This window comes from Artemia sp. Qi Xiang Cuo, chromosome 11, assembly GCF_049724085.1.
Source record: "Artemia sp. Qi Xiang Cuo chromosome 11, ASM4972408v1, whole genome shotgun sequence".
Classification (NCBI taxonomy): Eukaryota; Metazoa; Arthropoda; class Branchiopoda; order Anostraca; family Artemiidae; genus Artemia; species Artemia sp. Qi Xiang Cuo.
Window position 1 is genome coordinate 6,131,136 of NC_142804.1, and position 16,816 is coordinate 6,147,951.

Consider the following 16,816-nt stretch of genomic DNA (forward strand, 5'->3'; position numbering starts at 1 on the left):
TGTGAATTACAAACTATTAGATAAATCATAATTAATCATAGTACTATTAAATATCTTAGTCTTTAATGTACAGGAAATAAAAAACACAGAGATATCAATTCAACTTTAGATCCAAAGCTTCTTGAAAAAACATACAAAAAAGGGTGCAAAGATTAGTTGCTTATTTTTGGCAAACCCTATATTTTCTTAAAGCAGGACTGAAGATATCATCTATATTTTAAAGTTAGATTTCGATTTTCTACATTATGATATTCTTCAAAACCGAAACGCGTGAACTATTGCGCTAGTCCGAGTTTCTGAGTTTTAGGTTAAAAAATTTTTACGCGTGACACAAGACCCAGGTCAACAAGCGTGCCAAATTTCAATCGTTCAGAACATGGGATCTAGAGAAAAAATCTAGTAATGTGGAAACGCTGCGTTTTCTGAAGGATTGCCTATTCAGCAAAAGATCTTAATATGTCAAGTCATTCTGAAGATGTGTATTTTATATGATCTATATGGTTTTCAAATGGAAATACTCTGAATATTGTTGAATTCGCATGAAAAAATGTGTGATCACTTCCACATGGAAGCGCTAGTTGGAGCATCATGTAGTGTGATCACTTTACCTTAACAGTAAAGTGCCAAGAAAATGCTTTCTACCGGACTGTTCCAAGGCTTCAAAGGCTTCAAAGATTGCCCTTGAATCGTTAAAAGACTCATTTTATCACTTATTTCGCTGTTCCTGGACACAAATCAATTTTGGCAATTAAATCATAACAAACGAAACTCAGAGAGGAGAGAAAGTAACAAAATGAAAAATAAAATCAAAAAAGGGTGAAAAAACGAGGATGAAAAAATCATAATCAGAACATTTTTTCTCTCGATTTTACTAATGGTCGCAAAAGCTCGTTTTCCTCGTAAAACTCGTTTAACTCGTATAAAAAGAACCTCTTCCTAGCTAATTTATCTATTACGGGTTGCCTCCCCGTAGTAGCATAATATTTGTAGGCATGAATATATAATGAGTCGGAGGTAATAGGCTTGAGATTGTCTGTGCAGGATTTCGACTCTTGTTGATAGAAGATAGACCCCGAAGCCGCGCCGAAAATCGGCGGCGCGCCGCCGAACAAAAAACGGGGGGGTGCTGCCGACCGGGCATCCGCGCGCGGACACCGCCGCTGATTCTACTGGTGGCGGTGTCACTAATACACCACCGTTTTTTTTTTATATTTTTTTGTTATAAAAATCGACCGCTGGGCTTAAACCGACATACCGGCGAATCTGTTTCTTAAAAAAAAATAATGTCATCTTGGGCTCGCCCTGTATATCGGTTCATAGGAAGGAGAAGAAGAAATTTTTCTTGAAACAAAAATTCTACCTTCCACTTTAAAATTCTGTTCATTTTTCTTTCTGATTTTTTGGATGAAAAGAGGTAGGTAAAAGAGCATTAGGCAATTCAGGATGTTGTCATAGGCAGTGCAATCGAGATGTCTAAGTAAAGAACAATGTTGGCACAATGTATTATTATTATTTTTTTTTTTCCATACCAGGGCAATTCGTATCGAAGGAGTTGTCATAGAAACTTAGAAAAGGGCGCATTTGATCGGAAATTGGAATAGCTAGTGCCTTTTCTAATATTCAAAAGTGATGGAAGGCAGCTAACACCCCTTCCACGCCCCTTGTTTCCCCAAACACATCTAATCAAAATTTTAAGATAGCCATTTTGTTCAGAGTAACTGATTTCCAGAGAGAAAATATGTTTTTTGAGGAGGTTACTCCCCCACAACCCTTAGGGCAAGGGTTTTGTGGTTATGCCCTGGAGGTATATAAGAACAATGTTGGCACAATGTATTATTTATTATTTATTTTTCTTAGACCAGGGCACTTCATATCGAAGAAGTTGTCGTAGAAACTTCGAAAAGGGCTCATTCAATTAGAGATGGAGTGGCTTGTGCCCTTTTTAATAGTCGAAAATGATTGGAAGGCAACTAACACCCCTTCCACGCCCACCATTTCCCGAAACACATACAATCAAAATTTTGAGATAGCCATTTTGTTTAACGTAGTTGAAAATTCTGGAAATTAGGTCTTAGAGGATGACAACCACCATAAGAACCCTTAGGGTAAGGGTTGTAATTTATGCCCTGGTGGCATATACGGTGTTTATAGAAAGTGTTGTCGTAAAAACTCAAAAAGGGATCATTCGTTTGGAAATCGAAAAGCCTAGTGCACTTTTTATTTATCGAAAGTTATTGGAAGGCTTTAAATTTTTTTGGTAGAGACCAATGTGGGTATAATGTGTTATTTTTTTTGTTGTTGTTGTTTAGACCAGGTCACTTTGTATTAAAAAAGTTGTCGTAAGAGCTTCTAAAAGGGCTCATTCTATTGAAAAAAGAAAGGGCTGATGTCCTTTTTAATCGTCGAAAGGGATTGTAGGGACACTAATCCCCTCCCTCGCCCATCTCCCATTTGTCTTTATGTTTAAGAAGTAAATTTTGCCTTAAGATTAAATCAAAATGCACTGTGTTTATGCTAATTCCCAATAAGGCATCTCAGCAGTATCCCAAGAATGACTGAGGGTATTATGTTCAAACTTTCAGGGCTTCTTCTGTTCTTAAAATTTGACCAAATCAAAATAGCGTAAGTGTATCCAAGCTATCAAAGAAAGTAAACAAATTTTTTTGTGAATGTTATCAAGTTTTCCATTTCAGGTCAACTAGAGGAGGTATGAAACTAAATTAAACACTATTATTTGTGTCCAAATTTTTATAAGGGTCTATGTTCTTAAATTTTGCTGAAAATTGTTTTCCAGCATACAAATAGCAGGCCAAACTATAAATTCTTAAAAAAACGAAAAGATTTAAAGTATGCTTTTCTTTTTCCCTGAAAAGACTATGTCTATATAAAATGAACAGAAATTAATTAAAAAAACTGTTTCCAAAAAATTAGTTTTTTCAAAGAAAATTAAAGAACTCTATTAAACCAAAAATGAGCAAAATTAAAGTCAAATAATCTACCAAGCGTAAAACTACCACAAATCAGCATCGATAAATAAATGAAACCCAAAACGAACAGAAATTACAATAAATAACCAAGTCAAACCCAAAACGAGCAGAAATTAACATGAGTTGGGCTCAAAACCCCTATGCCTTCCCAAGGCCAGAACATAATTTGTAATTCACTGAAAAAAATACAAATGAATATGAATTGTCAGTTTAATATACATATGCTGATATTTAGTAATCAAAATTTTAATATTATTTAATTTATTAAAATTATAAAAGTAAAAACATTTATATTTTTTCAGTAAAGTGAAAATTATGTTTTGGCCTTGTGAAGGCATAGGGGTTTTGAGCCAAGCTTATGTTAATTTCTGCTCGTTTTGAGTTTGACTCAGTTATTTATTGTTATTTTTGTTCGTTTTGGGTTTCATTTATTTATCGATGCTGATTTGCAGTAGTTTCCCGCTTGGTAGATTATCTAGAGCTGGTATAGAAATATATCTATAGAAATGAATTACATTTTTTTGCGCAGTTAGCAGAGCACACTGAAGTTGAAGTAGCCCTAAACTTTGACTTGAAACGTTATATATTGACCACTTCCTTCAGAAAAGAATTTCGGAGGGTTATTCCGTGTGGATAAGAAAAGAGGGTAAAGGTGCAGTTTAGTTCCTCCTGTAGTGTAGTGCGCAGGAGCCCTATGGTGAAGGTGCAGGTTTGTTTCTCCCTTATAAACAACTTATTTCAGCAGATACAAAGAAGAAGCCCAATTGCGGCATTCTGTGGGACCCCAAGGTCCAGTACTAGTATCAGATCCCGCGAGTGGCAGTTTATGCTCGTTAAGTTCGGGCTGTACCGGCCACATGTGCCCCAGCTAAACGGCTTTTTAACACGACAGGACTGATAGTGACTGCAAAAGATCAATGGCTCCAGGCAGAGTGAACAAACTGACTTTTGTTACATCAATTGTAACTGAAGTGATGTAACCACTGATTTAAAATTGTTGGTGTTGTTAAGCCATGGTATCTGATTTGTATACAGTGTTTTTTCGATGTTGTTATTTTTTTTTTTTCTCACTTCCTTTTCGTATGTATTTGATGAACAGGAGAAGTTTGAACTTCAAACTATGAAAGTTATACACACATTAGCCCAAATCATTAACAAGAAGGAAATGACTAAACACGGGATTTTATAGAAACAATGCGATGTTAAACATAAACACAACATAGGTTTCCCTGGGTCTAGTGGCTAAAAATGAGAATTCTACTTGGTCTGATGGACGGTGAACATAAACACTTTCCGCACGGCCCAAAAAATTCCTGTTTTATCATATTGTTCTTGTATGTTTTAGCTAACCATTTAAAAATCCTTACTAAAATCGAGGTTGAACGTGCTTGGTTAAGTGGAATTTTTATTATTATTTTTAATCAGAAAAATCGGCGCGCCTTGGCGCGCCGCCGGTCTAAAATCGGCGGCGCGCCGCCAAAAAAATTTCGGCGCGCCTAGCGGCGCGCCCCCGCCGATACTGCATCACACGTTCGCCGCCGTCATTTCGGCGTGGCGTGGCTTCGGGGACTAATAGAAGAGCATCGCCAAGTGCTGAAAACCATGTTGTGACCAAGATGGGTCCAGGATTGCACAAAGCCTCCATTCATGGAGCTCCCAGGGACTTCTTGCTGTCCGGTTCTAAGCCGGCTTAAGCACTTCGGTGTAGACTTGAGAAGATATGTGATCCTCGTCTTGCACTGGTATCCCGGAATTATTGCTTTTCCTGGGGCGAAAATAATTTCAATGATTTAAAGAACATGAAAATTGGAACTTGGAATGTTACAACATTGAAAAATGACTATCGTATCGATATTTTGACTGAACAAATTCCGATGATTCAAACTGGACTTATTGCTAGCTTCAGAAACTCTTATCCCAGAGGTAAGAACCATGAAAGTAGGTGATATAGAATTTATATACTAAGGCAGGAAGGATGGGGCACATAGACAGGGAGTAGGGCTCGTGATAAATAAGGTAGCTGATAAGTCTTGTTTAGGCTGGGAAGGTATTAATAATAGAATACTAATTGCTCTTTGTATGACTAGAAAGTTCAGGGTATCAGTTATAGTAGTATACGCCCCTGTAGAACCGACTGACAGAGATACTAGTGACTCAGGTGAATTTTACTTACAGTTACAGGAGCAAATAGACAAGGTCCCAGGTAGAAATAAGATGTTATTACTGAGAGATTTTAACGCTCAGGCTGGTAGAAACAGGTATAGGTGGTATCCCAGCCTAGGCAAATTGGGCGCAGGAAAAGAAAAATGTAATAGATACAGACATTTGCAATTTTGTAGGTATAACAATCTAGTTATAATCAACACGGCGTTTCGTCATAAAATGGCTCATAAGTTAACATGGTATTCATCTGACGGTTAGACAGCAAGCCTTATTGATTATGTTACAGTAAACCGAAAACTGGCAGGATCAATACAAGATACTAGGGTATATAGGAGTGCTTTTATTGATGTTAAAAGTAAAGATCACCATCTAGTAGTGTCAAGGGTTAATTTAAAGCTGCAATATCGGAAGGGTAACTACTTCCCGGGAAGTTATGATGTTCGTAGACTCCAGGATGAGAATTTGAGAGAAAATTTCCAGGAACAGTTCAATACTAAACTTGAGAGTTTAAAATTTGACAATGCGAAAAATGGATGGAATAATTTTAGAAAAACAATTAGTGGAGCTGCTGAAGGTGTATTAGGGAAAAAAGCTAGAACCGCAGCTAAGAAAATTTGTGAAAAAGCTTTATGTTTAATAGAAAGGAGAAAAGACTTGTACAAGAATTATCTGAGTGATACATCATATGAAAACAAACGGAATATAATGAAAATGAAAAAAGCATTGAATTATGACGTAAGGAGATGTTAAATGGAGGCCATGGATGCAATTCTAGAGGATCTGCAAGACGCATCTAGACGGCATAATAGTAAAATACTGCACTGGCTTGTTAACAAATTGAGAGGGAGTAGTCAATCCGGACTTGTCCCAATTAAAGGTAGGAATGGGGTGGCAATTAGCGATAATAAAAAGCTAAAGCGAGATGGGCCGAACATTTTGAGAACTTGTTTAACCGAGATAGAGTTGCAGGAAAAAATATAGAGGAAAATGAAAAAGTTTGTGATACCTTGGATGTGAAGGAAGATTTGTTTTGTAAGGAGGAATTAGCAACAGTACTAAAAGGATTAAAGAATAATAAGGCTCCAGGTGCTGATAGGATGTTAAATGAGTTTCTTATATATGGTGGCTCTGTGGTTAGAAATAAGTTACTGAAGAAGATGAATATGATTTTTGAAAAAGGGGAAGTACCTAATGATTTCAGGAGAACCTTAATTAAGCCACTTTATAAGAAAAGTGATAAAAGTGAGTGTGGTAATTATCGAGGCATTAGTCTGGTCTCTGTAGGTAGCAAATTGCTTAGTAATATGATACTTTTTAGACTGAGAGATGGTGTAGACAAAGTTTTAAGAGAAGAGCAGCGCGGTCTTAGAAAAGGTAGAGGATGTGTCGACCAAATTTTCACTCTTAGGCTAATAATTGAGAAGTGCCTGAGTTTTCAAACACCTTTGGTCCTCAGTTTTATAGATTATGAGGAAGCGTTCGATTCTATTAATAGAGGAGCTTTAGTAAAGGTTTTATCCTTATATGGTATACCAGACCAATGCATTAAAGTGATTAGTGCTATGTACGAGAATAACACTGCTGCGGTTAAGGTAGGAAATGAGGTTAGCAGCTGGTTTTGTATTAAATCAGGAGTTAAGCAGGGTTGGGTTCTATCCCCCTTTATATGGATTATTTTGATGGACTTTGTTTTAAGGAGCACAGGAAAGGCAATGGGAGACCACGGAATCAAAAGGGGAGGAAAAAGTCTCCTGGACTTGGATTATGCTGATGATTGAAGCATCCTAGATGAAAGTGTGAGCAAAATGAATGAAGTTTAGAGGTTTTGCGAGTTCAGGGTGCTAGAATTGGTTTGAAAATTAATGTTAGGACAACTAAGTAACTAGGGCTAGGACTACGTGAAGATGAAAGGGTCACTTTGGATAATGAAAAAATTGGTATGATGGATAGCTTCACTTGCGTTTGTAGTATTCTTAATAAAGATGGTGGGAGCAGTGAAGATGTTAAATGTAGAATAGCCAAGTCTCAGGGTGTTTTTTCACAGTTAAAAAAGTCTGGAAGAATAGGAAGATAAGTCTGCAAACCACGATTAGAATATTAGAAGCTTCCGTAATGACAGTGATCAAATATGGCTCTGAAGTATGGGCGATCCGAAAAGCGGATGAAGATTTGCTAGTTGTTTTCCGGAAATATTGCTTGAGGATTGTTCTGGTTACCCAGCTGATTGACCGTATTTCAAACAATAGGCTATACGAAAAATGTGGTTCAATACCGCTCTCTAGGTCTATAATGAAAGAAAGGTTGAGGTGGTTGGGGCATGTTGTGCGGATGAAGGATGACAGATTACCGAAGATTGTTCTTTTCGGCCAACCATCTAGGGCTAAACGGAAAGCAGGTCGCCCCCGTCTGGGGTGGGAGGACGTCATAAAGAAAGATTTAAAGGAAATGGGAACTTCGGGGGCGGGTGTAAAAAGGGAGGCTTTGAATAGATTGGGGGGGAGGAGGAGCGTACGTAGCTGTGTTGGCCTCAGGCGGCTTGGTGCTGCGCTGAGTTGTTAGTAGTAGTAGTTAGTAGTTTGTTAATTAAATGATTTGCGTACATGACTTATTTGGTTGGTCAAAGTTTGCCCACCCCTCCTCAAAAGTATTGAATTTTAGAGACATAGCTAAAAATTCTGGAACGGCTCTAAATGATCAATTCACACAGTAAAATTACCGTTTTTGCGGGATTCTACTTTTTGTTTCTGGAAATACGGGAATATGAAGGTATTTCAACATTAACCATGCTCATAGTTACACAAGAAATAGAATATGAATGAATTAGTAGTAATCCCAATTTGGGCTCTAGAAAAAGATTAAGCTTCAAAAAAGTTTGGTCCCACCCAAATAATTATCATTTTTACTATTTCCTTTAATTGATCATAGATAAGAAAAATTCTTACGAGAAGATTTCCGCCCCCCCCCCTGGATACGCTACTGGATGAGGGGGATGTTCAACTGATCAAAATGTAATATTTGTGCATATTGCTATTCCTACTGCTGTTACTACTATTACTTCTAATGCTACAAATACTGAATCCATTACTTCTACTACTACTACTCAACCTGCTGTTACAACTACTTCTACTAAGACTTCTACTACTAAGGTTAAGGGTATTCAGGTAAAAACTTCAGGAATATTAAATTGGAAGCAAAACTGAACCAAAACACAATTTGCATGCAGGTTGTCAAAAGGACGTATCAGTAATATCTCAGGAATACTTTTAAGCATTAAATTGAAGCTGACAAGGCATGTTGTGGGGAATGTTGAACTAACCAAAAGGCTATATTGGCATACCACAACTTCTACTGCTACTACTACCGCTGCTAAAGCTAAGGGTGCTAAATTGAAAGTGTTAGGGAATGTGTTGAGGATGTTGAACTAAATCAAAACATACTATTTGCATGCAGGTTGTCAAAAGTACGTATAAGCAATGTTCAAGAAACTGCTTAGGGTACTAAGTTGAAACTTACAAGGTATGTTGAGGGGAATGTATGAAAAAGCAAAGACGCTATGTGCATACTGCCAATAATGTCGCTACTACTATGACTATTTCTACTACTGGTGCTAAAGGTATTATGGTAAAGTTTTCAGGGAATTGGTAGGGAGTGCATTGTACTAAATAAAAACACGCTATGTGCATGTAGGTTGTCAAAAGGATGTATATGTAATATCTCAGGAACAATTTTGAGAATTAGGTTGAAACTTTCAGGATAGATTGAGGGGAATGTCGAACTAACCAAAAGGCACTATGTGCATACTACTACTGAAATTACAACTACTCCTACTACTGAGGCTAATAGTATTAAGGTGAAGTTCTTAGAAAATGCTTAGTGGGATTTTGAACTAAATCAAAGAATAATATATGCATCCAGATTGCCAAAAGGACATATCAGTAATTGCTCAGGAACAAATTAGAGCATTAAGTTGAAACTTAGGGCATGTTGAGGAGGATGTCGAACAAACAAAAAGGCACTGTGTGCATACTGCTGGTACTACTAGCCTATTGATACTACATCTTCTACTTCTAACTACTACTGCTAGCAACTCACTGCAGCACAAAGCCTCACTCTTGGATATTGGTATAAAATATGGCAGAGTAATAAAATCGCAGCAACAAATGGTGATTGCAACATACATTTTCGGATCAATGAAAGGGCTCTGGTCCTTCATCCCGTTTGTTTGTAGATATGAATGCAATGGGATAACCGTATCAAAAGAAAGCGGACGGGGTATTTGAAAAATATAATTTCTGGGTTTTCTAAGGCTTTCATGCTTATTCAAACAGTTTTGAAACGTAACTAACCATTCTCCTCTTTACTCTTATGCACAGACTTTGATTAAGTATGTTCCCTTATGTCATTTTTTTTTCAGATACTATTCCACCTGTTTGGAAAAGGCTGAAAATCTATTAGAGAGAGTATTGGCAAATGAGGCAGACTTCACCAAGCAGTTCCAGGAAAAGGTAAGGCTAGAAATAGTAGATGTTAGAAACTAAAAGTCATTATTTTTTATCCCATTGTAAGCTTTCTAGTACTCATTTGTCTTAATTTTATATCTGACAAGGCAAGCTCAGTGGGGGGGGGGGCTAGTGACTCCTAGAATCAAATTAAATAGCTAATATCAAACTTTGTTGATTCTACTTGCTTTTACACAGTTCGAAGCTTTTGATACCCCAGTTTCAACATATCTGTACGGCACACCAGGAGGCGGTATGAGTGACAGGGAGGGGGGCTGATATTGGAATGCTCCTCTGCAACAAGAAAGTCAAACCATAGCCTAATATCAAGCCTTGCATCCTTATAAAGTTCCCCTGAAGTCCTTCTCCTTTTATGAGGAGACAGGGGGGGGGGGCTGATATTAGAATTCTCCTCTGCCACGAGAATGTCAAATTATAGCCTAAAATCAAGCCTTGAATCTTTAGAAAATTCATCTGAAGTCCTTCTCCTTTTATGAGGAGACAGGAGGGGGGGCTGATATTGGAATTCTCCTCTGCAACAAGAATGTCAAATCATAGCCTAAAATCCAGCCTTGCATCCTTAGAAAATTCCTCTGAAGTCTTCTACTTGTATGGCTGTATAATGTGTGTGCCAATCAATTTAATTACTAGCTTTCCAAAAGGAAAATTTGAATTTTAGGTCCTTAGAATAGATTTATTTTCAGGTTGCAAGCCCTTCCTCCTTGACAAAATCGTCTGTTAAATATATCAGGATTGGATCAGTTCACTCCTTTGAAAGGATCTCCTGGAAAATTTGTAGACTGAAAAGGATCTCCTGGAAAACTGTAGCACTTAAGTTTCATCTGTTTTGGGACCCCTCTCCTTAAAACGAATCACCTGATACTGATACCCCACTACCAGTCCTTGATCCTGTGTGCATCCATAACTTAAAATGCCATAGAAAAACAGTATGAATCATTGTTTTTTTTTATTTTGGATGGCTGATTGCGAAAAACTGTTCCTATATGTTTTGTCAGTAAGTATGCCGCATTTCATGTAACTTCGGAAATGTCAATTGGATTGCCACTTGCAATTCTGCAAAGAAAACTAAAATCAAAAGACGTTATGTGCAAATGAAGGCATGGTAGGGAGTTAGTTTTAATTTTGGACCAGCCGATCTGACTGTACTGTTTTGTCTTACGAATATCAAAATTGTAAATTCAAAAATAACGCTAACAACTACCATAAACCACCTGATGCCTACACAGCTGCGTATATTTCTTCTCCACCTTCTCTATTCAGAGCCTCTTTGTATACCTCATTTATTTCTTCTCCACGTTCTGTATCCAAAGCCTCTTTGGATACCTCCTTCATTTCTTCTTCACCTTCTGTATCCAAAGCCTCTTTGGATACTTCCTTCATTTCTTCTTCACCTTCTGTATACAGAGCCTCTTTGGATACCTCCTTCATTTCTTCTCCACCTTCTGTATCCAGAGCCTCTTTGGATACATCCTTCATTTCTTTTCCACCTTCTCTATTCAGAGTCTCTTTGGATATCTAATTCTTTTCTTTTTAACCTTCTGTATTCTGAGCCTCTCTGGATACCTCCTTCATTTCTTCTCCACCTTCTGTATTTTTTTTTAAGAAAGAAAGGGTTTATTCAGTAGGAACAAAGATAACGCAAGCTGAACCAAAGCTTGTTTAGTTGAATAATCATATCACTTGGCCTAAGTATATATACACCAACTTATGAAAAGTGATGATATATAAACACCAAAAACAAAAGCCGAAACGGCAAAAAATCAATTTGACTTTCTCACGACTCTATTTTTCAAACAATAAAAAACTTTAGCGTAAAGAGCGAGGCATTGAGGAGGCGACAGCCCCTTTCATATAAGGAATAAGGTTTTCATTGTTTAAAAAAAATAAGAGTTGTGAGAAAGTCAAACATGAGCGTAAACAGCGAGGCGTTGAGGAGGGGACAGCCCCTTTCATATACGGAATAGTTTCTTTTCGTTTTAAGTTTTAATGTCGCTCCTTACTTTCAGTTTAAAAAACTTGTTTTTTTTTAAATTTCTGATCGTTTTTTATTTAATCCAGCTTTTATTTTGGCTCACCGTCATTGAATAAGTAAACAAAATTTGCATAAAAATTTTTCTTTTCTTTATTTAAATTTTTGTCTCTAAATTTGGTTCTGTTGTAATTTACAAATTAACTTACGTAACAAACTTCTTTATTCGTATATTTTTCTTCTGGCCAAAAATACAAAGTTGCAAATTTTTGCAGAAATGAGCTTGAAACCTATGTAATAGGGTTTTCTGATACGCTGATTCTGACGGTGTGATTTTCATTAAAATTCTTTCACTTGTAGGGGATGTTTCCCCCTCTTTAAAAAATAAGGCAAATTTTCTCAGGCTCGTAGCCTTTGATGAGTAATACTAAACTTAATAAAATTTATATATTTATAATCACCATTATAAGCCCATTCTTTTGATACATTTATTGAGATCAAAATCCCGTTTTTAAAAGTTTCGATTACTATTGAGCCGTATCGCTTTTTTTTTTTATTGTTTTGTTTATTAAGTATATGTTATTACGTATATGAGGGGGTTCTCCCCGTAGTCAATACCACGCTCTTTACGTTAAAAGTTAAAAAATATTTCAATTCAGAAACCTCTTTTTAAATCACTAAAAAAAAAAACTGTAGCGTAAAGAGCGAGGTTTTGAATTGGGGGAGAACCCCCTCATATACGTAATAATTTATGTTCCTTTTAAGTTCTAATGTTGCTTCTTACTTTCAGTTGAAAAAAATTGTTTTTTTTAATTTAATTTCTGATCTTTTTTTTAAATAATGCTTGGAAATCCGGCGCGCCCTTCATAGAAATATCCCTTACCCCAAAGAAACATCCTCCACAGAAAGATTCTCCCGAGTGACCCCCTCCTCCAGCCCCCCCCCCACCAGAAAAAATTCTTACTGAAAATGTCTGGATAAGTCCCAGTAATCAACACATAATGTAAGCAATGGGAAAAGTTCTTATCTTGTAGACCTTTCCCTGGGATCTCTGGGAAACAAGGGCATCGTGGAAAACATATTTATTGAATTTTAGTCTATAATGAAGTAAATGACCATCTAAAAATTTTAATTGGGTGACTTTGAGAAAAAAATGAGCGTGGGAGGGGGCCTAGTTGCGCTCGTTTTTTAAACAAAAAAAACTTTACCGTAAAGAGCGAGGCGTTGAGGAGGGGACAGCCCCTTTCATATATGGAATAATTTCTGTTCGTTTTATAAAAACAGCAATCATGAAAAATATATACGCCATCATGTGCATTTGGATACTACATGATACTACATGGTTATGGCACAACTATAAAACTATTAGTTTTAATGTGAACACGGACTTTGCCAAGTTGTGGCGGTAAGTGCCTTTTGACATAGAAGGCAAGAAAACTGAAGAATATTTGCAAAAACAAGGAATTACAATTATGCAAAACACAAAAAGCAACAAGTTCCTAATGTTTTAAAGAGGAAACAAATGAACAAATATTCATATATTTTTAATACGTATATTAGGAAGTTCACCCTCTAGTCAATACCTTGCTCTTTAAGCTAAAGTTCGAATTTTGTACCAATTCTTTAAAAATGACCCCTTAATCACAAAGGCCGAATAATTAAAACAACATTTGCATATTAATTTTACTTTTATTTGGTTAAGTGCCTTTCTCGAAACTTGTTTAATTTTATTTACGAACATTTTTATTAGTAATAAATATACGTAACTTACGAATTAACTTACGTAACGAAATTCTGTGTTCATATATTTTTAATACGTATATTAGGGGGCTCGCCCCCTAGTCAATACCTCGCTCTTTAAGCTAAAATTCGAATTTTGTTCCAATTCTTTAAAAATGACCCTTAATCACAAAGGCCGTTACTTAGAATAAATAGCTCTTATGAAAGTACAAAAAATCTTTGGCTTAAAGTGTGAGTTATTGACTAGGTGGTTAACCCAATCATACACGTAATATTTTCTTTTCATTTTTAGTTTTGATGTTACTCCCTATTCTCAGTTGGAAAACTTGTTTTTTTTTATAATTAATTTCATATCTTTTTTTAAATAATGCTGGGAAATCCGACGCCCCCTTCATAGCAGTTTCCCTTCCCCCAGGAAAACTTACTTCATGAAAAGATCATCCCATATAACCCCCGACCCACCCCCACCCCCCACTACCAGAAAAAATTCCCCCTGAAAACGTCTGTATACTTCCCAATAACCAATACTATATGTTAATATTGGGTAAAGTTCATAACTTTCAGCCCTCCCCCTGAGGGCTTCGAGTGATTAAGTCATCCTAAAAGACATAGTTACAATATTTTTGACCATGCTGAAACAAAATGGCCATCTCAAAATTTTGATCGGGTGACTTTGGGAAAAAAATGAGCGTGGGAGGGGGTCTAGTTGCCCTCCATTTTTTTGGTCGCTTTAAAAGGAGTAGAGATGACCCTAAAGGTCCTGGGACTCACCCGTGCTGCCACCTACAACTTTTTTACATAATTTTTGTCTGTTTGTTGTCAGTGAGAATGAAAAAACAGGAATTTTGTCACTTTTATGGATGTTTCTATGGATGGTTATGTGTGTTGGTCGATTTATTTGATGTTTTTCATGGATATCAACAGCAATTTATGGTTTTTGTCATTGAGAATGAAAAACAGGAACTTTCTCACATTTATGTCTGTTTTTATGGTTTTTGTCAGTGAAAATGAAAAAAACAAGAACTTTGTCACATTTATGTCTGTTTTCTTGGATGGTTATGTGTGTTGGTCGATTATTTGATGTTTTTCATGGATGATTTGGGGTTTTTGTCAGTGAGAATGAAAAAACAGGAACTTTGTCACATTTATGTCTGTTTTCTTGGATGGTTATGTGTGTTGTTTGATTTATTTGATGTTTTTCATGGATAGTTATGGATGATTTACGTTTTTTGTCAGTGAGAATGAAAAAAACAGTATTTTTTTCACTTAAAAAACAGGAATGTTGTCACTTTTATAAATTGTCTTATGGTTTTTGTCAGTGAGAATTTGAATAACAGGAACTTTGTCATATTTATGTCTGTTTTCTTGGTTTTTGTCAGTGAAACTGTAAAAACAGGAACTTTCTCACATTAATGGATTATTGAGTCTAACGGGAGCAGGTCAATGACACTTCCTTCATGTTGTTGTTCGCAGCAAATGTTATGAGTTTCCTGAAAACAGTTAGATCCTATTTCGTTTTATTTCACTAGCATTAACCAAACTTAACTTCTTGTATGTTCCCCAGATATTAGAACACTACCTTTTTTCCTGCATTGCTTTAGTATAAGTGTGACATCTTTTTCACTAATAAATACCCATAATTTTTTGAAGGCCTATAGGATATAGGTTCTGAAAATTCAATCAATTATTATTATTGTTGATGGTTTGTCTGTGAATCCAGGCAATTTGATGTTCATATGTTAGTCCTAAAACTCAGCTGCCCTTGTCTGAGACTATAGGCAGGCAGACCTTATGTCACTTGTTCACCTGCAAATCCAGGCAACTTGTTGGGTCAACCAATTTTGTATGAATTTTGTGGTAGTGTAACTGTCTGAGCTTATAAACTGGGTTGCATGTCTAAGACTTTAGACAGGTAGACCCTATGCCATTTGTTTGCACACAAGGACAGGTAACTTTTCAGTCAACCAATTTTCAATTAATTCTGTTTTAGTGCATCTGTCTTGGCTTATAGATTGGATTTTCTGACTGAGGACTGCAAGTCCACGTGACTTAGTGGTCATGTTAATCCTAAAACTTGGTCAAAATGCCTTAGACTCTAGGCGGACAGGCCTACTTGGAAAGTCTACTTGAATTACAATAGAGATGACTAAGGTTTACTTTTAGTTATGAGTTTTGTGTTTTACCTTAGAGTCTTAGCTTAGAGTTTTAGTTAGAGTTCTAGTTTAGTTTTAGTTAAGAGTATAGAAATTAAGCTTAGAGTCTTAGCTTATAGTTTGTTTTAGAGTTCAAGTTTATTTTAGTTTTAGTTAAGAGTTTAGAGTTTTTATCTTATAGTCCTAGCTTAGAGTTTTTGTTAGAGTTCTAATTTAGTTTAATTTTAGTTAAGAGTTTAGTGTTTTACCTTAGAGTCATAGCTTAGAGTTTTAGTTGGAGTTCTAGTTTAGTTTAGTTAGTTAAGAGTTTAGAATTTTAGCTTAGAGTCTTAACTTAGAGTTTTGTGTTATAGTTCTAGTTTAGTTTAGTTTTAATTAAGATTATAGAGTTTTTAACTTAGAGTCTTAGCTTAGAGTTTTTGTGAAGTTGAAGTTTAGTTTAGTCATAATTAAAAAGTAAGAGTTTTTAGAATAGACTCTTAGCTTAGAGTTTTACTTATAGTTGTAGTTTAATTAATCTTTAGTTAGAGGTTTAGAGTCTTAGCTTATAGTCTTATATTAGATTTTTTGTTTAAAACAAATTACATTCTATTGTATAGTTTAGACGTCTACATTAGAGCCTTAGCTTAGAGTTCTACTTGTAGTTGAATTTTAGTTTAGTAATAGTTGAGATTTTATAATTTTAGCTTGGACTCTTAGCTCAGAGGTTTAGTTAGAGTTCTAGAATACTTTAGTTTTTGTTAAGAGTTTTACATGAAATTCTTAGCTGAGAGTTTTATTTATATTTCTAATTATAATTTAGTTTTATTTAAGATTTTTGATCTTTACATTAAATTCTTAGATTAGGGTTTTACTTAGAGTTGAAGTTTCGTTTAGTTTAGTTACAGATAAGAGTTTATAGTTTTATCTTATAGTATTAGCCTAGAGTTTTAGTTAGAGTTATTGTTTAGTTTAGTTTTAGTTAAGAGTTATATCTTAAGGGTTTAGCCTAGAATCTTGGCTTAGAGATTTATTTAGAGTATTAGGGTAGATTAGATAAAGGTTGGTTAGACTGGGTTGGGTTAAGTGAGGTTAGGTAAGTCAGATTAGGTTTGCTAAGTTAGGTTAGGATAGGTTAGCTAGTAAACATCTTTCCATGTTTAAGTTATGTCCCATCTTCCACGGTTACCCCTCCATGCACGCGCTGCGTACGTAGGCTAACCTAAAATAAACTAGAACTCTAACAAAACTCTAAGCTAAGACTCTAAACTCTAAACTCTTAACTAAAACTAAACTAAACTAGAA

At 35.8% G+C, this 16,816-nt stretch overlaps 1 protein-coding gene across 1 annotated transcript in view; it reads left to right on the forward strand.

The window, feature by feature from the left end:
- The first annotated feature begins 5,201 nt into the window (after nt 1–5,201).
- Nucleotides 5,202–16,816, forward strand: part of LOC148946572 (dynein regulatory complex subunit 11-like) — a 130,240-nt gene continuing 118,625 nt past the window's right edge. The window contains exons 1-2 of the mRNA XM_089097157.1: nt 5,202–5,245; nt 9,565–9,655. Of these exons, the coding sequence (XP_088953283.1) occupies nt 5,202–5,245; nt 9,565–9,655 (135 nt within the window). The remainder of the gene's footprint in view (nt 5,246–9,564; nt 9,656–16,816) is intronic.